This window comes from Haematobia irritans, chromosome 2 (genome assembly GCF_050003625.1).
Source record: "Haematobia irritans isolate KBUSLIRL chromosome 2, ASM5000362v1, whole genome shotgun sequence".
In the NCBI taxonomy this organism is placed as follows: Eukaryota; Metazoa; Arthropoda; class Insecta; order Diptera; family Muscidae; genus Haematobia; species Haematobia irritans.
In genome coordinates, this window is record NC_134398.1 from 169,052,604 (window position 1) to 169,079,470 (window position 26,867).

At 31.9% G+C, this 26,867-nt stretch overlaps 1 protein-coding gene and 1 long non-coding RNA gene across 2 annotated transcripts in view; one reads left to right on the plus strand and one right to left on the minus strand.

Moving 5' to 3' along the window:
* LOC142226683 (uncharacterized) overlaps positions 1-26,867 on the minus strand; it is a 139,549-nt gene that overhangs the window by 26,827 nt on the left and 85,855 nt on the right. The window contains exon 2 of the long non-coding RNA XR_012719723.1: positions 13,343-13,367. This is a non-coding gene — a long non-coding RNA (uncharacterized LOC142226683). The remainder of the gene's footprint in view (positions 1-13,342; positions 13,368-26,867) is intronic.
* Positions 1-26,867, plus strand: part of LOC142226681 (uncharacterized) — a 120,977-nt gene that overhangs the window by 19,860 nt on the left and 74,250 nt on the right. Inside the window, exon 2 of the mRNA XM_075296808.1 lies at positions 21,767-22,114. Within this exon, the coding sequence (XP_075152923.1) occupies positions 21,767-22,114 (348 nt within the window). The remainder of the gene's footprint in view (positions 1-21,766; positions 22,115-26,867) is intronic.

Genomic DNA, 26,867 nt, shown 5'->3' on the forward strand with positions numbered 1-26,867 from the left:
GCGAAAGATATATATGGGAGCTATATCTAAATCTGAACCGATTTCAATAAAATTTGGCACACTTGACTATAGTACTAAATGTTCTTCTTGTGCAAAATTTTAAGCAAATTAGGGTAAAACTCTGGCTTCTGGGGCCATATAAGTCCATCCATATCTAAATCTGAACCGATTTCTTCCAAAATCAATAGGGATCTATCCTGAGCCAAAATACATACTTGTGCCAAATTTGAAGTCGATTGGACTAAAACTGCGACCTAGACTTTGATTACAAAAATGTGTTCACGGACAGACGGACAGACATCGCTATATCGACTCAGGAGCCCACCCTGAGCATTTTTGCCAAAGACACCATGTGTCTATCTCGTCTCCTTCTGGGTGTTGCAAACATATGCACTAACTTATAATACCCTGTTCCACAGTGTGGAGCAGGGTATAAATATGGGAAACATTTTAATCTGAAGCAATTTTAAGGAAACTTCGCAAAAGTTTATTTATGATTTATCCCTCGATATATATGTATTAGAAGTTTAGGAAAATTAGAGTAATTTTTACAACTTTCCACTAAGCAGCGGCGATTTTACAAGGAAAATGTTGGTATTTTGACCATTTTTGTCGAAATCAGAAAAACATATATATGGGATCTATATCTAAATCTGAACCGATTTCAACCAAATTTGGCACGCATAGCAACAATGCTAATTCTACTCTCTGTGCAAAATTTCAACTAAATCGGAGTTAAAAATTGGCCTCTGTGGTCATATGAGTGTAAATCGGGCGAAAGCTATATCTAAATCTGAACCGATTCCAACCAAATTTGGCACGCATAGCAACAATAGTAATTCTACTCCCTGTGCAGAATTTCAACTAAATCGGAGCAAAAAATTGGCCTCTGTGGTCATATGAGTGTAAATCGGGCGAAAGCTATATATGGGAGATATATCTAAATCTGAACCGATTTCAACCAAATTTGGCACTCATAGCTACAATGCTAATTCTACTTCCTGTGCAAAATTTCAACTAAATCGGAGTTAAAAATTGGCCTCTGTGGTCATATGAGTGCAAATCGGGCGAAAGCTATATATGGGAGATATATCCAAATCTAAACCGATTTCAATGGACTAACTTACAATTTAGGAGACAATGTTAAGAAGTTTTAACATACCTAGCTAGTCATCGCCAAGTGTTACCACAGCCCATGTAATTCGATTGTGGATGATAGTCTTTAGTAGAAGTTTCTACGCAATCCATTGTGAAGGGTACATAAGATTCAGCCTAATCGAACTGACTTGTTTTATCTACAACGCGTTACTTAAGATATTTCCAAATTTATATTGTAAAATATTTGGAAAATCACATGGTAAATATTTCGCTTGCCTTTGAAGTCCCTATCTAAAATATGCATTTTTCTAAAGTTTATAGTCAAACTACCATCCTATATATTGCGGAAAAAAGTTTTTATAATATATACAAATATTTTTTATTTAAACCTTTTGAAGTATAAACTACAAACAATTTGCGTGTATTACACATAGACTAAATGATGTTCTTTTATCCATTGTCATAATGTGACATTTATTACCTAAATGGTTGAGGTTTGAGTAGCTAATGAACATTCGATTTATTTCTTTAGTAACACGCAAACCACATAAAAGAGACTTTTTTTTAAGTGAGAAAATGAAAAAATTAGCAGAACATTCGAGATATCGATAAAAAAAACACTTGACTCGTATCTCATCCACAAAACTGAAAGAATGGCAAATTATTTTACATTATTGTATTATAATAATTTTTGATAAACTGAAACAATACGTGTAATAGAAGGTTAAAGAAACCTTGCTCAGGCCAAGATGTTGAATGAATTTAACAATGTTCGTATGGCTTATTTAGATTGCTATAATATTTTCTGTATATATACTGAATGGATAGAATATTCTTCTCGATATGAATTTATTTGAGTACTCAGCAACCGCTTCGCATTAATCCTTAAAATATGATGTGTACTCGTAAGCCCCGCTGAGAGATAAACTTTGGAGAGTTAAGGAATTCAAATTTGAAATAAAAAAAGAAAAGGAACAATAAAAATAAAAATGGGAAATTGCATTGAAGAATTGAAAATAAAAGATATTTTCTTTAAAAAGGCTTGTAGATGATAGTTCAGTATTCCGGAATTCATTTGAAAAAATCCAAAACAAGAAATTAAAAACTAAATTGTTCCTTTACTTGTACGTGAAGACGTTTCGAACAATACTACACTTAACATCATAATCATCATCACGTGATGAAAACTTCACTCAAAGTAATCACCATAAATTAGAATGACACCAAAAAATTAGGACACCTCAAATATATTTACGAAAGCAATATGTCAACAAAAATGTTGTTTCCTTTCGTCAATTTGCATAAAACATCATTGTGGCGGGGCTACAAAAACACACACAACCTGCTAAACACACATACACTCTCTTTACAATGGAAATTTCGAGAATATAAAATAATTATAATTACTTCTGAAATCTACTGTTCATCATCACTCAACAAGGACCCAATGAGGAAGTCCATAAAAATGCCGGTACTAAAGCTGTATAGCAGCTACAACCATTCCTTTACAACTTTAACTTAACCTACTTTTTTGCATGGGATTGACTCAATAAAAAAAATCACAAACTAAAAATAGTCGTCTGCGGGGACATGCCAAATAAAAATAAAACATAATTTATAAGAAAAATAAAACAACCAAAATAGTACATTAAGAAGATGGAAAATAATTTGGCACTAAAAATAAAGAAAACGGCCTAAAGTTCGACCGGTTCGAATCTTAAATACCCACCACCAGGTAACACAAACAAAAAATTTATTTAAAACACCTTCTTGTAAAGGATTAACATATATAGTAGCTATATACCATGATATATTTTTCTGATGTTCAAAAATGTTACAAAAACCATTATAATCAGGTCTGTAGTAAATAAAAGACCTAAGTGTGTATATTTATACAGTAAAAGGTTATCGATATAAATTAATCATTTTAATCAGGGAGATCGGTTTATATGGGGGCTACATCAAAGTAATCAGTAAAATTTCGGACACGTCAGAGAAAATTGTCAATTTTAAGCACGTAGCTTCTGTCTTGAAGGCTGTGGCGTGATTACAACGGACATCTGTTTTCCAAACAGAAAGATAAACTCATTGTACCCCATCCAATGGTGGTGGGTATAAAAAATGTGTCCCTATGGCAGCTAACCCTTTTAACCCTTTCACTACCGAAATAAACCTAATAATAAAAACGTTAATTTTTCATCTGTTTCTACTTGTACTAACAGCATGTAGAACAAAAATTGTCACTTTTCGAACCTACCTCAATTACTTCAAGAGCTATATGAGCTTTTTCTGAAAACTTGATTCTTGAATTGTGACCAAATGGCCTTACGAAACTAAGCCCTATTTGGCCTATAATATATTTCACAGTGTGAGAAAAAATACAAAAAAAGAAACCGTAAAAGTATCAGCAATAGTTTTTGTATAAATGTTCATTTACTAGAAATATACAAAAGAAAAATTGTGTCAAATGTTCGTACTTTTCGTTTATTGTTAAAAATGTTAATAAAAATATATTTTAGTGCTCACCAATATGGAAAATATTTATAGCTTATTTAGATTAAAGCCTCTACTTTAAAATAACATCGAGAAATGAATCGAAACTAAGTGGGAAAACAGACTTTGGTGTCTTTTTCACATGTCCTTCTAAGTGGACATCGGTAGTAAAGGGTTAAAGGAAATACTCTCATTTTCAATGACTCGTTAGTTATTTATACCCTCAATAAAATTGCTTCTGTAACATATACCCCAAACACATTTTGCTTTAAGCATATATATTTTCCGGATTGGTGCAAACAAAATATTGTTTGTATTGTTCAAAGATATTATATTTCACATTAGGCATACACTGGTAAAAAAAAAAAGTTTCGATGAAATTTTCTTTGTGTATATATATATATATATATATATATATATATATATATATATATATATATATATATATATATATATATATATATATATATATATATATATATATATATATATATATTAAGGGGCCAATTGGTTACTTCCATTCTTTAACTTGCAGCATACTCTCTAGGTCACTCTTTCGAAACACATATATGTTTATAGGCTATTTCTAAATTAACATATGTTTGCGTCCAAGCATATTATATTTACAAAAATGTAATGTCCCAAACGTAATATGTTCTAACATATTAACATATATGTCCCAAACATGTTATGCTACTTTATGAACATTGTATGTTTCCACTTAAAAATAATGTGTTAAAAAATTTAAGCTCCAAACATATAATTTTTACACCCAAACATATGAAAAACTGTATTTTTCGTCCGTGTAGTTACAAAGACCAGAAATCCACATACATTCACCAAGATTTGTTATTTTGATGGCTCCACATAAGCAAGGCATGAAGCACTGTGGTTATTTCAAAACCCCAAAATTAAATTGTCATTTCACAAAATTTTCTATAGAAATAAAATGTTGACAAAATTTTCTATAGAAATAAAATTTTTATAGAAATAAAATTGACAAAATTTTCTATAAAAATAAAATTTTGACAAAATTTTCTATGGAAATAAAATTTTCGCCAAATCTTCTATAGAAATAAAATATTGACAAAATGTTCTATAGAAATAAAATTTTGACAAAATGTTCTATGGAAATAAAATTTTGAAAAAATTTTCTACAGAAATAAAACGTTGACTACATTTTCTATAGAAATAAAATTTTCAGAAAATTTTCTATAGAAATAAAATTTTGAAAAAATTTTCTATGGAAATAAAATTTTGACAAAATCTTCTATAGAAATAACATTTTGATAAAATTTTCTATAGGAATAAAATTTTGACAAAATTTTATATTGAAATAAAATTTTGACAAAATCTTCTATAGAAATAAAATTTTCTATAGAAACAAAATTTTCTATAGAAATAAAATGTTGACAACATTTTCTAAAGAAATAAAATTTTGAGAAAATTTTCTATAGAAATAAAATTTTGACAAAATCTTCTATAGAAATAAAATTTTGAGAAAATTTTCTGTAGAAATAAAATTTTGACAGAATCTTCTACAGAAATAAAATATTGACAAAATGTTCTATAGAAATAAAATTTTGACAAAATTTTCTATAGAAATAAAATTTTGACAAAATTTTCTATAGAAATAAAATGTTGACAATATTTTATATAGAAATAAAATTTTGACAAAATTTTCTATAGAAAAAAAATTTTAACAAAATTTTCTATTGAAGTAAAATTTTGACCAAATTTTCTATAGAAATAAAAATTTGACAAAATTTTCTATAGAAATACAATTTTGATAAAATTTTCTATAGAAATAAAATTTTGACAAAATTTTCTATAGAAATAAAATTTTGACAAAATTTTCTATGGAAAAAAAATTTTAACAAAATTTTTTATAGAAACAAAATTTTGACAAAATTTTCTATAGAAATAAAATTTTGATAAAATTTTCATAGAAATAAAATTTTGACAAAATTTTCTATAGAAATACAATTTTGATAAAATTTTCTATAGGAATAAAATTTTGACAAAATTTTATATTGAAATAAAATTTTGACAAAATCTTCTATAGAAATAAAATTTTCTATAGAAACAAAATTTTCTATAGAAATAAAATTTGGACAAAATTTTCTATAGAAATAAAATGTTGACAACATTTTCTATAGAAATAAAATTTTGAGAAAATTTTCTATAGAAATAAAATTTTGACAAAATCTTCTATAGAAATCTAATCTTGAGAAAATTTTCTGTAGAAATAAAATTTTGACGAAACTTTCTATGGAAATAAAATTTTGACAGAATCTTCTACAGAAATAAAATATTGACAAAATGTTCTATAGAAATAAAAATTTTGACAGAGTTTTCCATAGAAATAAAATTTTGACAAAATTTTCTATAGAAATAAAATGTTGACAATATTTTATATAGAAATAAAATTTTGACCAAATTTTCTATAGAAATAAAATATATATAGAAATATAGAAATACAATTTTGATAAAATTTTCTATAGAAATAAAATTTTGACAAAATTTTCTATAGAAATAAAATTTTGACAAAACTTTCTATAGAAATAAAATTTTGACAAAATTTTCTATAGAAATAAAATTTTGACAGAAATTTCTACAGAAATAAAATTTTGACAAAATTGTCTATAGAAATAAAATTTTGACCAAATTGTCTATAGAAATAAAATTTTGACAAAATTGTTTGTAGAAATAAAATTTTGACAAATTTTCTATAGAAATAAAATTTTGACAAAATTTTCTATAGAAATAAAATGTTGACAAAATTTTCTATAGAAATAAAATTTTACATAATTTTCTATAGAAATAAAATTTTGACAAAATTTTCTATAGAAATAAAATTTTACATAATTTTCTATAGAAATAAAATTTTGACAAAATTTTCTTAAAATTTTGGTAGATTTTTTTGGCTTGAGTGGCAACCGTGGTTACAAGATGCATCAGTGTAATCTGCCTATTCTTGTCCATACTGGTATGGTTTGTTTGGTCCTTACCTTGCTCTCTTATATTACCGAAATAGACATTTTTTTAGTCATTCTTCGTCCGCATGTGCCTTAAGCGGTGATGTCAGATTATCGAGATGTTTGCGTACTCACTGTTTCTAAAATGTTTTACGAATAAAAATTCGCAAATTACTTTCTAAACACGGCCATTTTCGAGTTAAGCAATAGCTCAAAAAAATTCTTGCGAGAAAACACTATGTTCGGGAAATCACCATAAGGTCGTGACCCTTTGCAACTTAAGGATTTACCTTCAACTAGTTTTTCTATATCAATAACTTCAATTGAAAGACTAATTCATCAAAATTCAATTGAGTCAATTACTTAATGTGATTCATGTTTGGTATAGTTGAATAATTTTCACATTCATTTAAGATTTTCTTGAAAATGATTTTTATTCTCCCTATTTTGCATCCCTTAACGAGATATTTTCAGCCCATTATCGATTGGAATACCACTATAGTGTGGATTTTGTAGAATTGAAGCCTTTATTCGCTAAACCATTTAAAGTATATTTTTATTTGTATTGCCATCAGATTCAATTGGGATAGTAATTGAAAAAGATTCTCTCTTTCGCCCTATTGTACATCCCATCACGAGCTATTTTAAAATCTTTAGCGATTGGAATGCCCTTTACTCGCTGAACCATTTTAGATGCTTTAACATTTTTTGTTTTGTAGTTTTTGTATGAAGTTCTGCAACGCTACCAGTAACTTTATAACGATGTATGGAACAGTTAATTTGTGATTAATTAAAAATTTATTTCAATCGACTAAAATTGTAATTGCGTATTTTTTAAAATTATTTTTAAAAATAAAATTTTGGAAAATTCTTAAATTTTTATTATAGTACAAAAATTGAAGTCAGTCGGACTGCAACTACCATATAACCTTTGATTACCAAACATACACAAGCAGAATAACTGACATATTTAAACCGACTCAAGACTTCACTCCGAATATTTTTGTTTGAAAATCCTCATCTTTTTTCAGAACCGTTGGAAGGTAATGTATCACATAACATTTGGGCTTCTTAAATCACTGTGCAGTTATACACAAATAAAGGAAACATTCAGCATGCCGTAATTTTGTTAATTTTACTCTTCCTATACTTCATTTATTTGTGCTACGATTTTGAGTATATGACCTAGTTTTTTGTAACCATAAAACCGCAGTTTGGTTTCTTTCATAAATGCTGCCACGTTATGTCTGCAGATTATGATAACCGACCAACCACCAGCCAACAGTTCAAACATATTCACAGCCACAAAAATGCCACAAAGAAATCCGGTACATATCGCGTGCATTCCTAGTTATTCAATGGGGGTAAAGTAATAGCGTTGTGGTCATTTTCAGTAAATTAAGTCAACTACAAATCCTGGAAAAAATCTGAGAAGGGAACAATAAATGAAAATAAAATCAAATTTAAATCATAAAAGAAAATCTCCACACACACATACATTCAACCCAAAAAAAAGGAAATCAAAAATTTAAGGACTTCTTTCAAGAACGGAACCTAAGGATGACAGCAAACAAGTGCCTAAGCACAGGTGTGTGAATATATATTCGCATGACAGGAGTTGTGGCACTTACCACTGGATTTGATGATGCGAAGGCAAAAGTAATTAGGGGGACTGTAGAATCACAAAAAAAAATAAAGTTGACCTGGATTATGACCACTTACATTCACGCACACATATCCTAGTGTAGTTTCCCCATCTTTATTGCTCAAAAGTAATATGGAATGAAATGGTCTTTGCAAAGTGATATAATTGTCTACAAACATTCCATATGCGGAAGTATTTACTTTAGGTCATACGATTTATTTGCAATGGCAAATTAACAGCATTCATCCGTCATTGTGTCCTACTTAATAGGATATGGCATCGTATGAATACTATTATTTTATAAGGATTTTCCAAAATTCAAATAAATATTTTGATAAAATTATAGGAAAAACAATTCATTTCGTTAAATTGTAAATTAATTGTCTAAATTAAAAGTCTGAAGCAGTGGTTTTTAGCAAATAGAGAAGGTCATCTCATATGCTTAAAATTCGAATGCCAGTTTTGTGCATCTAGAAGACGCATTTCTCTGACACAAAGTTTTTATACCTAAGCAAAAGTCGATAAAGTTTTCTTTAAAGGCGTTTGTACTTTGAATTAGAGAAAAGTGCGTTAACCTGATGTAAACATTATATAAAAACAATCTAGTCATTTTCTTAAGTATTATAGAAATCGTCCTTGAATTCAATAATTTTTTGTAACTATAAAGATAAAAAATTCATTAAGACAGGAAACGTCTTTTAGGATTTTATCTTTAATGCCCTGTTTACTTGAAACATGAGATAATTTCTATTTGGGGATGACAAGTTTATGAGGGACTTTAATTTTAAACGATTACAATACATTAAATAATTCATAAATAACAAGTATATACGGCTGTAAGTTCGGCCAGGCCGAAGCTTATGTACCCTCCACCATGGATTGCGTAGAAACTTCTTCTACACTGAAAAAAATATTGTCGTGACGTCAAAGATTTCATGCCTTTAAAATACGAATACAAATTTTGCTTAGCGTAGAAGACGCATTTCTCTAAAATAAAGTTATTTTCCTTGTCCAAAAGTCGATAAACTTTTCGATGAAGTCGTATTGTCCTTATAATTAAGTGATTTGACTTAAAAATGGGTATCTTAACATGAAAGAAAAAATTTATAGACTAAGGTCAACTTGAGTTTAATAATTCAGAAAAATTCTTTAAATTTAATGAAATTGTCTTTAAATTTGTTGTCTTTTTGCATCTTGACTACAAAGCAAAAAATCGTTCAAATATAGGACATGTTTTTCAAAACTTTATTTTAAAGAAGTTTTTTACTTCAAACATAGCATAATTTCTACTGGATGTCGAGTCTTAATTTGGAAAATAAAGTTGCCGTTAACTCGTTTTTAAAGGACTTTGATAGCATATGAAGAAAAAAAGTTGTGAAAGCGAAAAATTAAAATTTGCTTCCTAGAAGCAAGTACACAAAACCTAAATTTAAAAGAGAATTGTGTCTTAAAGGTATCCTTACTTGTATTCTCCGCTTCTTTGGCTCGGAATCAATACCAAATTTTTTAAAGTAAAGACAAAATCTTTGGAACCGAGTATGCTTTTTTTCAGTGTAGAAAAAAAATGTTGACAAAATTTTCTATAAAAATAACATTTTAACAAATTTTTTTATAGAAATAAAATTTTGACAAAATATTCTATAGAAATATAGTTTTGACAAAATTTTCTATAGAAATAAAGTTTTGACAAAATTTTCTATAGAAATAAAATTTTAACAAAATTTTCTATAGAAATAAAAATTTGACAAAATTTTCTATAGAAATAAAATTTTGACAAAATTTTCTATAGAAATAAAATTTTGGTAGATTATTTTTGGCTCGAGTGGCAACCATGATTATGAACCGATGAATCAAATTTGGGGATCGGTTTATATGGGAGCTATATATAATTATGGACCAATTTTTGCATGGTTGTTAGAGACCATATGCCAACTCCATGTATCAAATTTCAGCCGGATCGGATGAAATATGCTTCTTTTAGTAGCTCCGCAAGCCAAATCAGAGGGTCCGTTTATATGGAGCTATACGTAAAAGTGGACCATTTGCAATACAATTCGACCTACATCAATAACAACTACTTGTGCCAAGTATCAAGTTGATAGCTTGTTTCGTTCGGAAGTTAGCGTGATATCAACAAACGGACGGAAAGACGGACGGGAGGACATGCTTAGATCGACTCAGAATTTCACCACGACCCAGAATCAGAGAATGAAGCCGACCCATTTTTGTCGGCGGCGGCGGACACTAAATTTTTGCCTCCGGCGGCGGCGGCTTGACGGCTGAGCCGATATAAATTTGTTCACTCGGCGGCGGACAATTATCCATTATAAAATCAATTTGAAGTTAATCGAATGGTAATGAGATTAGTTGTACAACCTATCTTACAAACAAAATTTTTGCTAAATTATTAAATTTTTGCTAAATTATTATAGCAGATTAAATATGATTGGTTGTGTTCAAAATTTTGGAAAAAATACGACAATTTAATAAAAATTTTTCTGATTTAAATCGATATTTTTGATTACTTGGCGGCTAAATTTGAGTCGAGATGAGTCGACATATTCGGCGGCGGCGTCGACTGGCAAAAAATGGTCGGCGGCGACTGAAATCGGCGGCGCGACTCGGCGGCTTCATTCTCTGCCCAGAATATATATACTTTATGGGGTCTTAGAGCAATATTTTGATTTGTTTCAAACGGAATGACAAAGTTAATATACCCCCCATCCTATGGTGGAGGGTATAAAAATGTATTTCTTTGGAACTCTGTAACATAAAACAAGTAAGGATAGTCTAAAGTCGGGCGGGTCCGACTATATTATACTCTGCACCACTACGTAGATATACATTTTCGATACCATATCAAATCCGTCAAATTTGCTGGTGCTATATATAAAGGGTTTTGTTCCCACATACATATATTTAAATTGACTCGATCTGGACAAAATTGGATAGACTTCTACAAAATCTATAAACTTTTTTTATTTGGGCCAATGCCGGGAGTGGAACATAACGTTATTAAAAACAAGTATATACAGCACTAAGTTCGGCCGGGCCGAATCTTAAATACCCACCACCATGAACCAAATATTAGGGTTTCCTTTGAAATTTCAGGAGGGCTTGAGGACTTGAGGACACTTCCCGAAGATAAATTTAAAGATTTCACCTATGAAGACTATATCAGATTCTGGTTTTATAAGAACCATTTTTGTTTGAGTTTTAGAGGAATCCTTAACATCTCTTGTAAGTGTACAAGAAAACTATAAAATAACGTCTTGATTTGAAATCTTAAATTTTTAGAAGTAAAATCTGGAAATTTTACATTGAGTTTCAAGCAATTTTCATGATCAGTGCGCCTTCTACACCCTCAAGAAGTGAAGTCGGTCTATATGGAGGCATTACCAACTGGACCGATAAAAACTTAATCCGATACACGTTTTTGTGAGCCTAAAATACCAGAATATTTACAATTTCAGGCAAATCGGATAAAAACTACGGTTTCTAGAAACCCAAGGAGTTAAATCGGGAGATCGTTCTTATGGGGGCTATACTAAAATATGGACCGATACTCACCGTTTTCGGCACACTTCTTTATGACCCGAAAATACCTCTAGATTTCCAATTTCAGGCAAATAGGATAAAAATTTCGGATTCTAGAAGCCCAAGAAGTAAAATCGGGAAATCGGTCTATATGGGGGCTATACCAAAATATGGACCGATACTCACCATTTTCGGCACACCTCTGTATGGTCCTACAATACCTCTAGATTTCCAATTTCAGACAAATTGGATAAAAACTACGGTTTCTATAAGCCCAAGACCCCAAATCGGGAGGTCGTTTTATATGGGGACCATACCACAACATGGACCGATACTCACAATTTTTGGCACACGTATTTGTGGTCCTACAATACCTCTAGATTTTCAATTTCAAATTGAATAAAAACTGCGGTTTCTATAAGCCCAAGAAGTAAAATCGGGAGATCGGTCTATATGGGGGCTACACCAAAGTATGGACCGATACTCACAATTTTGGCACACGTATTTTTGGTCCTACAATACCTCTAGATTTCCAATTTCAGGTAAATTGAATAAAAATTGCGGTTTCTATAAGCCCAAGAAGTAAAATCTGGAGATCGGTCTATATGGGGGCTATACCAAAACATGGACCGATACTCACCATTTTTGGCACACCTCTTTATGGCCATAAAATACCTCTAGATTTCAAATTTCAGGCAAATTGGATAAAAACTACGATTTCTATAAGCCCAAGACCCCAAATCGGGAGGTCGGTTTATATGGGGACTATATCTTCGAAGTTGACCTGCCAGCAGACAAAAGACGAGTTTGTGCAAAATTTCAGCACGATTGCTTCATTATTGAAGACTGTAGCGTGATTACAACAGACAGACAGACGGACATCGTTATATCGTCTTAGAATTTCTCCCTGATCAAGAATATATATACTTTATATAGTCGGTAATCGATATTTCGATGTGTTACAAACGGAATGACAAACTTATTATACCCCCGTCGCCATTCTATGTGGTGGGTATAAAAATATGGGAAGCATTTAAATCTGAAGCAATTTTTATGCAACTTCGAAAAGTGTATTTATGATTTATCGGTCGATAGATATGTATTACAAGTATAGGAAAATTGGAGTAATTTTTATAAGTTTTCGACTTAGCAGCGGAGATTTTACAAAGATAATGTTGGTATTTTACCCATTTTTGCCGAAATCAGAAAAAACATATATATGAGAGCTATAACTAAATCTGAACCGACAATGGACAAATGGTGCACTTTGGGAGGAATAATTCTCGTATGTAATTTACTTAGGAAATTAACATATAAGACCAAATTAAATTTTCTCACCCCGCCAGATCTACACTAAAGACTATGGCAACTTGCAGTAGCCAGCAAAGAAACATATGTCTAGCTAGGCTTGTGGGGTAGGTATCTGGCGTTTTCTTTTCAATAGTTTCATAATTAATTTCTCAATCTTTATGTCTAATAAGCTCGTATTAAAATTGTAATGATAATATGGAAAAATATTTAGTTTTTGGTAAAAATGGGACCATACATTTATCTTTAAGAAAACAAGTATATACGCATTTCAAATACTCACCACAATGAATCAAATAGTGGATTATCTGAAAATATAAAGAATTTTATGTGAATTTTACTTGAATATATAAAGGATGGTACGTTTTCCGAAAATATATTTTAAGATTAATATATGGAGAAATTCTGGATTTATAAGAACCATTTTTATTTCAGTTTTATAGCCATTATAAAGTTTTCTTCATATGCTTCGAAATCTCAATTGTGTAGATTTTTACCCCATTTATTCGAATGAACACGAGAAGTAAAATACGTCTTCTAGTTATCAGTGTACCATCTATTTCCTCAAGAAGTTAAATCGGGTGATACGGTCAAAATTTGGTCAATATAAACTTGACGTATTTCTTTCAATTTTGCATTTAAAAAACCTGAACACCCCTCATTTTGAAGGTGTGTGTGTGTAGAATGTTGCTACTATTTTGATTTAGGAATTCACTCTTCAGTTGTCAAAATGTCGTCCAAGCAAGAAGAGCAGCGTATCAAAATTTTGCTCGCGCATCGCGAAAATCCGAGCTACTCGCACGCAAAGCTGGCAAAATCGCTAAAAGTTGTCAAATCAACCGTTACAAATGTAATTACGGCAAAAGGAAGGGGAAAGGTAGCAGATATTTTCAACCACATAAAACTGTCAAAGTTCGCAAAGAAATATCTGGTTTGGCAAGCCAGCTGTACCTGTGGCTTGAAAAGCAGCATTTTCATAGCTTCCGGGACTGTCAACCAAGAAATTTACGTGAAAGAGTGTTTGAATAAACGTCTGTTGCCTTTCACGGTTGTTCCGTACTGTTTTGGTCGGATTTGGCATTTTGCCATTACGGTAAAAAGGCCATGGAGTGGTACACCGCCAACAACGTGCAGGTGGTTCCCAAGGACAAGAACCCTCCCAACACGCCAGAGCTCCGCCCAATTGAGAAATACTGGGCTATTGTCAAGCGGAACCTAAAGAAGACCAAAAAACTGCTAAGGACGAGCAGCAGTTCAAGGCAAACTGGCTTTCTGCGGCGAAGAAGGTGGACAAGGTGGCTGTACAAAATCTGATGGCAGGCGTCAAGCGTGAGGCCCGGCAATTCGGATTTGGAAAAGCGAAAGCCTAACTGAATATTTTTCCCGAATTTTATACTAATTGAACTTGAAAAAGAAATTTAATTTGATTTTTTAAATAAACGATTTCACCGATTTACACGCGTTTTCCCTTGACCAAATTTTGACCGTATCACCCTTTATATGAGGGTTATAGAATTCGGTAGACCCCATATTTGGTTTTCTGTCCATATCCATTCCAATAATTACTTTTGCTTCTGAATAAAAGAATTGAAAATTCCATCCAAATCCTGAAAAAAAAAACTGAAATTTTTATATGAAACACTTGTTTTGCTCATATCTCCTAAACTATCCGTCCTAGAGCAGAAAGGAGCTTAATTCATGACCTACCCCAAAAAATCGAAAATTCCATCCAAATCCTGAAAAAATTGAATTAGCCAGCGATGAAACATGTATAGCCAGGCTTGTGTAGATTGGTATCTGACATATTCTCAATCTTCATGGCCAAAAAGCTCATATGAAAATTTTAATAATTAGTTTGGACGAAAAACCTGCCAATTCGTAAGAATTGTTATTGTGTTTAGTAAAAAAAATTATAGTAAAAAAAATATGGGAAACATTTAAATCTGAAGCAAATTTAAGGAAACTTCGCAAAAGTTTATTTATGATTTATCGCTCGATATATATGTATTAGAAGTTTAGGAAAATTAGTGTCATTTTTACAACGCTTCGACTAAGCAGTGGCGATTTTAAAAGGAAAATGTTGGTATTTTGACCATTTTTATCGAAATCAGAAAAACATATATATGGGATCTATATCTAAATCTGAACCGATTTAAACCAAATTTGGCACGCATAGCTACAATGCTAATTCTATTCTCTGTGCAAAATTTCAATTAAATCGGGGTAAAAGATTGGCCACTGTGGTCATATGAGTGTAAATCGGGCGAACGATATTTATGGGAGCTATATCAAAATCTGAACCGAATTCAATAAAATTTGGCACACTTGACTACACTACTAATTGTACTCCTAGTGCAAAATTGCAACCAAATTGGGATAAAACTCTGGCTTCTGGGACTGTATTAGTCCATATCGGGCGAAATATATATATATATATATATATATATATATATATATATATATATATATATATATATATATATATATATATATATATATATATATATATATATATATATATATGAACCGATTTCAATAAAATTTGGCACACTTAACTATAGTACTAATTGTTCTTCTTGTGCAAAATTTTAAGCAAATTAGGGTAAAACTCTGGCTTCTGGGGCCATATAAGGCCATATCGAAATATATATATGGGACATGGCTATATCGACTCAGGAGCCCACCCTGAGCATTTTTGCCAAAGACACCATGTGTCTATCTCGTCTCCTTCTGGGAGTTGCAAACATATGCACAAACTTATGATACCCTTTTCCACAGTGGGACGCAAAGTAAAGGGTGATTTGTTAAGAGCTTGATAACTTTTTAAAAAAAAAAAAAACGCATAAAATTTGCAAAATCTCATCGGTTCTTTATTTGAAACGTTAGATTGGTCCATGACATTTACTTTTTGAAGATAATTTCATTTAAATGTTGACCGCGGCTGCGTCTTAGGTGGTCCATTCGGAAAGTCCAATTTTGGGCAACTTTTTCGAGCATTTCGGCCGGAATAGCCCGAATTTCTTCGGAAATGTTGTCTTCCAAAGCTGGAATAGTTGCTGGCTTATTTCTGTAGACTTTAGACTTGACGTAGCCCCACAAAAAATAGTCTAAAGGCGTCAAATCGCATGATCTTGGTGGCCAACTTACCGGTCCATTTCTTGAGATGAATTGTTCTCCGAAGTTTTCCCTCAAAATGGCCATACAATCGCGAGCTGTGTGGCATGTAGCGCCATATTGTTGAAACCACATGTCAACCAAATTCAGTTCTTCCATTTTTGGCAACAAAAAGTTTGTTAGCATCGAACGATAGCGATCGCCATTCACCGTAACGTTGCGTCCAACAGCATCTTTGAAAAAATACGGTCCAATGATTCCACCAGCGTACAAACCACACCAAACAGTGCATTTTTCGGGATGCATGGACAGTTCTTGAACGGCTTCTGGTTGCTCTTCACTCCAAATGCGGCAATTTTGCTTATTTACGTAGCCATTCAACCAGAAATGAGCCTCATCGCTGAACAAAATTTGTCGATAAAAAAGCGGATTTTCTGCCAACTTTTCTAGGGCCCATTCACTGAAAATTCGACGTTGTGGCTCGTTAGTAAGTCTATTCATGATGAAATGTCAAAGCATACTGAGCATCTTTCTCTTTGACACCATGTCTGAAATCCCACGTGATCTGTCAAATACTAATGCATGAAAATCCTAACCTCAAAAGAATCACCCTTTATAATTAAAATTCATCACTTATATTTGTCATAGAAAATTATTCTTTTTTCTTGTCAACATTTTGTTTATTGAATTTTCGTTCGACTTTTAAACTGAAAGAAAGAAGTTTGATTTTTAAAATATTCAAAGAAAAACACCGCTGAAAAAGTAGTTATTTTTGATCCGAAAGTGATGCAAAATTGGTGCAGAAGCTACGTATATCCACCATTTCAACAGCCATTGAAACTGAATTTGCATCACTTCTTAAGGTGTGATCCGAATTTAGTGTCTTTGATGTGAATTAAAATAAAGAACATCTTACTTCAATTCCCCCCCTGCTTTGGCTCAGAATCAATACCAGAATCATTAGTAAAGACAAAATCGTTGGAACCGGTGTTGTTTTTTTTCAGTGTCGTTATTTCTTATGCAATAATTTTAATTTTATAGAATTTTTAGGCAAATATCAAATTAAAGACATGTTTTAATTAGTAGAGGTTAATTTCAAAAAACCTCACCTCATATGGATCAATGACCTTTACCAACAAAATCATATTGTATAAGGAAATACTTACAGTTGTGAAGGAAGATTATGTACATTAGTTTAAATTAGACTTCTTTGCTCATGCCATGTTTAATCATCGATAAATTTATATTTTATTTTATGTTGACCTTTGGCCAGAAATGAAAACGAAGACGACCTTACACGCACACAATGTTGAATATTTGCCGACCACTAAGCCTTCAAAGGAATGATAATTACATAAAGGTAGTGAACGAAATTTGTCTACAATTAAATGGAATGAGCATGGAAAGGTCAAATTAATGGAATTCCTTAAGAATTATTTTTTAGGGAGGGTACAAAAACCACATTTCCGCTAAAACCTTTACGATTTCAAGGCTAGCAAGTAGTGCTATGTGGCAATGATAATGATGATGAAAATTTTGCATGTTTGGTCAAAAATTAGACTATATTACAAATAAATTTCATTGAATTTATGGGCTTATGGCCAAAGAATAGTTCAGAAGCTTTTTTTGACAAAAAAGTAAGCCAAACCAGCAACTATTTTTATTTTATTTTGCATATAAAACTTTACGAGTATTTTCCAAAAGCAGCATCCTGGAAAAATATTTAACAGCCATTTCGGCTAAATATATGTCTTGTGTGACCATACTCTTACTGTTTTATTAGATGGCATAGTTGCCTTGAACAAACCCGATTACCGAGCCCACACACACGAAAACATCAAAAATGTTTTCAACGGTGCTTAAATTTCTCAATAATACAGGTCTCCATCTAATTAAATCCATCTTGCAAAAAGCCTAGCCTAACATAACGTTGCATTGCACAAATGCGGCCATGAGTTGAATCTAAGGCACTAAGAAGCCATTAGGAATTATTTTTATGGAATCTATACACAGAAGAAAAGATCGTTAAAATTAATCTGTATTTATATTTGGTTTTAATTTCTTTTAAAAAAATTTTAAAAAATTTTCCCTAGGCCAATGAAATTTTATTTATTCGAAGCGAATCTCGTAATAAACATTATATTTAGTACAAGGGGATAAAATTTTGTAAATATCAAGTATATATGGGCGAAAGTTCGACCAGGCCGAATCTTATGTACCCTCCACCATGAATTGCGTACAAAGATCTACTAAAGATAGTCATCCACAATCGAATTACCTGGGTTCTGGTAAAAATTGTCAATGGTAAGGTATCTTAAACCTTCGTAACATTGTCTTCCAAATTGTAAGATAGTCCATATAGAATCTAAGTTAGATAAAAACAGTAAGGAAAGTCTAAAGTCGGGCGGGGCCGACTATATTATACCCTGCACCACTTTGTAGATCAACATTTTCGATACCACACATCACATCCGGTATCGCTCGATATATATGTATTAGAAGTTTAGGAAAATTAGAGTAATTTTTACAACTTTTCGATTAAGCTGTGGCGATTTTACAAGGAAAATGTTGGTATTTTGACCATTTTTGTCGAAATCAGAAAAACATATATATGGGAGCTATATATAAATCTGAACCGATTTCAACGAAATTGGGCACGCATATCTACAATGCTAATTCTACTCCCTGTGCAAAATTTCAACTAAATCGGAGTAAAAAATTGGCCTCTGTGGTCATATGAGTGTAAATCGGGCGAAAGCTATATATGGGAGCTATATATAAATCTGAACCGATTTCAATCAAATTTGGCACGCATAGCAACAATGCTAAATCTACTCCCTGTGCAAAATTTCAACCAAATTGGGCCAAAACTCTGGCTATTAGAACCATATTAGTCCATATCGGGCGAAAGATATATATGAGAGCTATATCTAAATCTGAACCGATTTCAATCAAATTTTGCACACTTAATTGCACTACTAATTGTACTCCTAGTGCAAAATTTCAAACAAATTGGGCCAAAAGTCTGGCTTCTAGGACCATATTAGTCCATATCGGGCAAAAGATATATATGGGAGCTATATCTAAATCTGAATCGATTTCAACCAAATATGGCACGCATAGCTACAATGCTAAATCTACTCCCTGTGCAAAATTTCAACCACTTTGGGCCAAAAATCTGGCTTTTAGGACCATATTAGTCCATATCGGGCGAAAGATATATATGGGAGCTATATCTAAATCTGAGCCGATTGCAATCAAATTTTGCACACATGACTATACTACTAATTGTACTCCTAGTGCAAAATTTCAACCAAATTCGGCCAAAAATCTGGCTTCTGGGCCATATAAGTCCATATCGGGCGAAAGATATATATGGGAGCTATATCTAAATCTGAACCGATTCAATCAAATTTTGCGCACTTGACTATACGACTAAGTGTTATGTTTGTACAAAATTTTAAGCAAATCGGTATAAAACTCTGGCTGCTGGGTCCATATTAGTGCATATCGGGCGAAAAATATATATGGGAGCTATATCTAAATCTGAACCGATTTCTTCCAAAATCAATAGGGTTCTATTTTGAGCCGAATTAGGAACATGTGCCAAATTTGAAGGCGGTTGGACTTAAATTGCGACCTAGACTTTGATCACAAAAATGTGTTCACAGACAGACGGACGGACGGACGGACAGACGGACATAGTTATATCGACTCAGGGACCCACCCTGAGCATTATTGCCAAAGACACCATGTGTCTATCTCGTCTCCTTCTGGGTGTTACAAACATATGCACTAACTTATAATACCCTGGTCCACAGTGTGGCGCAGGGTATAAATAGCCATTTTAGTTCTTGATCGGTTTATATAGAGGAGTCTATTAATAATTATGAACCGAAATTTTAAACGGACCAGATGAAATTGTTTCTTCCATCAGACTTCAAAAGTTAAATTTCAGGTGTCGGCTTATATTCGGCTATATAATTATGAGTTGCTATGGAGCAATATTTGCATGATTATTAGAACGCATATTAGAACGCATAAAAATATCTCCAAAATATTTCCAATTAAAAAGTTAATTGAAGTTGAAAATTTGTTCAATTAATAAATTAATTGATACAATTAACTTTTTAATCAAGATAGAAACATTAAGGTAATAATGTCAATGATTGAAGATTTTAAAATTTTCAATCAAATTCGAAAGACTAAGTCAGTTAAAAAAAGTGATGATTTTTTTTTTTAATTTTTAAATAAAAATGTATTTCAAACAATCAAATTTTAATCCAAATAAAAACTCTAAGCCAATGCAGAAAGTAATGGAAAAAAGTTATTTTTTTTTTAATTTTGCAATCAATATCAATTAAATTTTTAATTGAATCTATTAAAAAATTAATTGAAATTTGCTAATGAAATCAATTAATTTTTTAATCAAGAATTTTTTCTAGGCCCAATTAAAAAATTAATTGGATCAAATAATTTCGTGATTGAATCAGAAAAAAAATTTTGTATGCTGACATGCATACCAAATGTCAACCGGATCGAATGAAATTTGCCTCTCCAGGAGGCCCAAGAAGTAAAATCTGGAGATCGATTTATATGGGCCTATATAATTATGAACCAATGTCGACCAATTTTTGCATGATTGTTGGACATATATTAGCATCACGTACTAAATTTCAAATGAAATTTGTTCCTCCAAAGACTCCGGAAGTCAAATCAGGGGATCGATGTATATGAGGGTTATATAGATTGTTTGGGCCGATATGGACTAATTTTTGTATAACTGTTAGAGGCATATACCAAAATCATGTACCAAATTTTAACGGTTGGCTCCGGTAGTCAAATCTGGGGGTATGTTTATATGGGGGCTATATAAAATGTATGAACCGATATGGATCCATTTTGTGGATGGAAGTTGGAGAGCATATATTAACGTCACGTTTCACATTTCAACCGGATCGAAATTTGCTCCTCCAAGAGGATCTGGAAGTAACGTCTCGGTATCTGTTTATATGGTGGCTATATATAATTATGGACCGAACTGGACCAAATTTGGTATGGTTGTTAGAGGCCATATACTTATACTTAAAAGTGCTAAGTTTCAAGTCGATGCTTGTTTTGTACGGAACTTTGCGTTACTTCAAAAGCCGGACGGACGGATATCGCTAGATCGACTAAGAATTTCACCATTGTCCAGAATATATATTCTGTATCAGGGTTGCAATCAATATTTCGACTTATTACGAACGGACTAACCAATTTACTTTACCTTCTATGGCAGGGGGTAAAAAAGGGTCATTGTGAGGCTATTTTAACCATATTTGTGTACATAGGACTTATATTTATTTTGGTCTAACCCAACTAACTCAATTTATAAAACGTTCGAATTTCTTACAATATATACTTGATTTATTTAATCCCTCTGCGAGGTTAAACTAACGTGGAGGGTTCAACCACCATGCTCTGTACGTGGATCTGATACCCTTATCGCGCACTACTACTCATAGCACTACTATGGCTCCCATTTATTAGCACATTATAATATTGTAACTCAATTGAAGCAATTTGTTTATTGTTTGTTTTAAATTTACAGAATTGGCGCCATCGTTTACAGGGTGTTGCACACTTGGAGCAAGCTCTCAGATCTTCCGATAATTTAGCTAGAGTTCAACCCTGCTTGGATTCCCTGCTGCGCACCCTACTCTCATCCGAATGCAAAGCGGAAGTGGCCGAAGAGAAACGGAAGTTGCTAATCAATTTGATAACACGCCTACCCCTGGACAATCTCGAAGACCGTACAATGCAAATTATGAGTGGCCTATGTCGCCAAGGAGGCGCGGGTTCAAATCGTGTGTGTAAAGCGCTAATGCAAAGATTACCACCCTCTGCTATAATTTTGAAATTGATATCACAAGACTTTCTCCATGCAAAAAGCTCAAGGGTAAGCTCTCAATTTTTAATTTTTTTTCTCTCTTTGACTTGCTTTGTCGCCCAAAACAAAAATGCTTGAGTAAGGGGAAAAACCATCAGTAGCAAAGGAAATGGGAAATTAGACTTGTTTCTTTTTGGGTTTTTGTTTGGCTTTCTATAGACAGTGGTTAAGCGTTGCCAATGCTAATGTATAGACTTCATGATTGTGTTCAGTGTGTGCTTTCACTTTTTCTTATGCTAGGACCTTACATATTCCTCGATTTTAAGAAAGTTTTGTTTGTTTTGTTATATGTCTCTCTCTTGCATTGGCTGGTCAACACTTTTGTTTGGATGTTCCAAGCATTGGTGACCACAACTCACTATTTGATTTGCATGATGTTTAATGGTTTCAACTGTGAACTGTGCACCTTGTGCTCAATGCATTTCATTTGCATGTCGGTGAACTTCCGTCGTTGTCGCTAAACATTTCAGTGAATATTAATAATTGATAATATAGCTGGTGGTCAATGTAAATGGGAAGTAAGCTATGCGACAATTGTATTGGAAATATTTCAGGATTTAGGATGTATAACTAGTGCATTACAGCGTATTGATGTTCGAAAATTTTGGTGGCTATTGTGCCACAGAAATGAAGCGGGAGGAATTTCCTTTTCATTTCATTCTTTGTTGACACATGCTACACTGAAAAAAAAGCATGCCCGGTTCCAAAGATTTTGTCCTTACTTTAACTTTAATTTTGGTATTGATTCCGAGCCAAAAAAGCGGAGAATACAAGTAAGGATACTTTTAAGACACAATTCTCTTTTAAATTTGGGTTTTGTGTACTTAGGTTAGGTTAGGTTAGGTGGCAGCCCGATGTATCAGGCTCACTTAGACTATTCAGTCCATTGTGATACCACATTGGTGAACTTCTCTCTAATTCTACTCCCTGTGCAAAATTTCAACTAAATCGGAGCAAAAAATTGGCCTCTGTGGTCATATAAATGTAAATCGGCCGAAAGCTATTTATGGGAGATATATCCAAATCTGAACCGATTTCAACCAAATTTGGCACGCATAGTAACAATGCTAATTCTACTCCCTATGCAAAATTTCAACTAAATCGGAGCAAAAAATTGGCCTATGTGGGCAAATGAGTGTAAATCGGGCGAAAGCTATATATGGGAGCTATATCTAAATCTGAACCGATTTGGCTGATATTTTGCAAGTTTTTCGAGACTCATAAAATATTCGGATGTACGGAATTTGAGGAGGATAGGTTGACATACACGCCAATTATGACCAGATCGGTGAAAAATATATATGGCAGCTATATCTAAATCTGAACCGATTTTTTTCCAAAATCAATAAGGATCGTCTTTGAGCCGAAACAGGACCCTATAGCAAATTTTGGGACAATCGGACTAAAACTGCGAGCTGTACTTTGCACACAAAAATACACCAACAGACAGACGGACATCGCTAAATCGACTCAGAATTTAATTCTAAGCCGATCCGTATACTAAAAGGTTGGTCTATGATTACTCCTTCTTGGCGTTACATACAAATGCACAAACTTATTATACCCTGTACCACAGTAGTGGTGAAGGGTATAATGAACTAAAAGTAAAGAAAAACTCATTGGCTTTAAATCAAGATGGTCATGATTTAAAGCCAATGAGCCATGCAGTAGTTCATTCTTACTATTTTCGGAAATCGTACGAAAATGTTCATATTCAACTTGTGTGTACGGTCATTTTGTGTACTTGCTTCTAAGAAGCAAATTTTAATTTTTCGTTTCTTCAGCTTTTTTTCTGCATATGTCATTAAAGTCCTTTAAAAACGAATTAACGACAACTTTATTTTCTAAATTCAGACTCGACTTCCAGTAGAATTTATGATATGTTTCAAGTAAAAAACTTCTTTAAAATAACATGACATAAAATAACATTGAAAAACATGTCCTATTTTTGAACGATTTTTTGCTTTGTAGTCATGACGCAAAAAGGCAACAAATTTTAAGAAATTTTAATTAATTTTAAAGAATTTTTCTGAATTATTAAAGTCAAGTTGACCTTACCCCAAAAATTTTCTTTCATGTTATGATACCCATTTTTAAGTCAAATCAAAGCTTAACGACTTTTGGACAAGGGAATAAACTTTATATTAGAGAAATGCGTCTTCTATGCTAAGCAAAATTAGCATTCGTATTTTAAGGACATGAAATCTTTGGCCTCACGCCAATATTTTTTTCAGTGTATGCACGGTTACCACAGTTGGTAGAATTCTACCAAAAATGGTAATTTTTTGAGGTTTGGTAGAATTCTTGATGTTTTGGTATATTTTGCAAAACATTCCTCTCCAACTAAGAGATACTTCACAAATTTTATAGAATAGAAATAAAATGTAGGCACTTTCTTTAGAAATGAAGTTTTTAAAAACTTTCCTATAGACAAAATTTTCTATAGGAATCAAGTTGTAACTAAATGTACTATAGAAATAAAATTAAAAAAAAAACGTTACGATAGAAAAAAATGTTGACAAAATTTTCTATAGAAATAAAATTTTGACAAAATTTTCTATAGAAATACATTTTTGATAAATTTACTATAGAAATAAAATTTTAACAAAATGTTCTAAAGAAAAAAAATTTTGACAAAATTTTCTATAGAAATAAAGTTTTCACAAAATTTTCTACAGAAATAAAATGTTGACAAAAATTTCTATGGAAATAAAATTTACATAAATTTTCTATAGAAATACATTTTTGATAAATTTACTATAGAAATAAAATTTTAACAAAATGTTCTAAAGAAATAAAATTTTGACAAAATTTTCTATAGAAATAAAGTTTTCACAAAATTTTCTATAAAAATAAAATTTTATCTATCTTTGTTGTTTTTGTTTTTTTTTACCTTTTTGTTTATTACCTTCTGTTTTCTTTTTGTAAATTCAAGCTTGAGGTCAAAGTTTAATTTCTGTTTTATTTTTTTATAATTCGATATTTCGATCTCCTTCGGAAATCATCGACGGGAATAAAATAACTAAATAAAATTAAAACCTATGTCACTGGCGTTGTCCTCTCACTTCTGTTGCTGCTACCAACAGAAATGAACAACAGAAATGAGAGGACAACACCAGTGACATAGGTTTTAATTTTATTTATTTATTTTATTCCCGTCGATGATTTCCGAAGGAGATCGAAATATCGAATTATAAAAAAATAAAACAGAAAATAAAACTTTGACCACGAGCTTGAATTTACAAAAAGAAACCAAAAGAAAATAAAATTTTGACAAATTTTTCTATAGAAATGAAATTTTTACAAAATTTTCTATAGAAATAAAATTTTGACAAAATTTTCTATATAAATAAAATTTAGACAATTTTTTCTATAGATATAAAATTTTGACAAAAATTTCTATAAAAATAAAATGTTGACGAAAATTTCTATAGAAATAGAATTTATATACATTTTCTATAGAAATAAATTTTTGATAAATTTACTATAGAAATAAAATTTTTACAAAATGTTCTAAAGAGATAAAATTTTGACAAAATTTTCTATAGAAATAAAATTTGTTACAAAAATTTCTATAGAAATAAAATTTTGACAAATTTTCTATAGAAATAAAATTTTGACAAAATTTTCTATAGAAATAAAATTTTGACAACATTTCTTTTGAAATAAAACTATTACAAAATGTTCTATAGAAATAAAATTTTGACAAAATTTTTTATAGAAATAAAAATTTGACAAAATTTTCTATTGAAATAAAAATTTCTATAGAAATAAAATTAGATTGCAAATAAATGAGTTAAAAAAGAAATACATTTTTCACCAAATTTTCTATAGAAATTCCCCAACCAAGATATCGGAAAATCAAGTACCTTATACTCATTTCATAAACTACCCAACGGTCCCTATGAATTCCAACTAAATCGTCGAAGTTTATTTCACTATTCCCCTTCCACTTCCCCAACCATTCATCGTCATGTCCCTATGAATTCCAACTAAATCGTCGAAGTTTATTTCACTATTCCCCTTCCACTTCCCCAACCATTCATCGTCATGTAGCCTGTATTAATTTAATCACCTTCTCCCACGTTCTCTGTAAATTTCAAGTAAATCGGAGAAGGTTAGATTTTGCTCTATTTTTTTTAAAGGGACAAATACAAGAGTGGACAGCACCCTTAACATTTCCTGAAAACCTTCCCCTACGGCCTTTGTAAATTTTAAGTAAACTTGAGAATTTTAGTTTTTTCAGTTCTAGAGGAGGCCCCCCTCTGCGATCAAATATCGGAAAATTATGTAGCGTATCTTGTGTAGAAAATCTCAAACAAATGATAGGCACCTCTTCCCGTCCGAATACTCACAAAATCAGGTAACCAATATTAGTTTCATAACTTCCCCCACGTCTTCTCGTAAAATGAAATAGTTTAATTGTTTAACTGTATGTACTTTAGGAGAAAGGAGGTCTCCCTGTGCCCGACCAAATATTAAAAAATCAGGTACTTCATATAAATTTCATAACCCCCCAGGTTCTCCGTAAAATTTCAGTAAGACGGAGAATTATAGTTTTTTTCACTGTACATACAAAAAATTCGGGCAAAGAGGAGGTGCACCTCCCCGACCAAATATCGAAAATTAAAGTAGCCGTTCTTTGTCTAGACGCACCCTTCAACATTCCCTGAAAATTTCAAGCAAATCGAATAATTTTGTTCCAATTTTAAGAAAGTCGGGCAACGGTGTAGAGCCCCCTCCCCGTTCTAATATGTAAAAA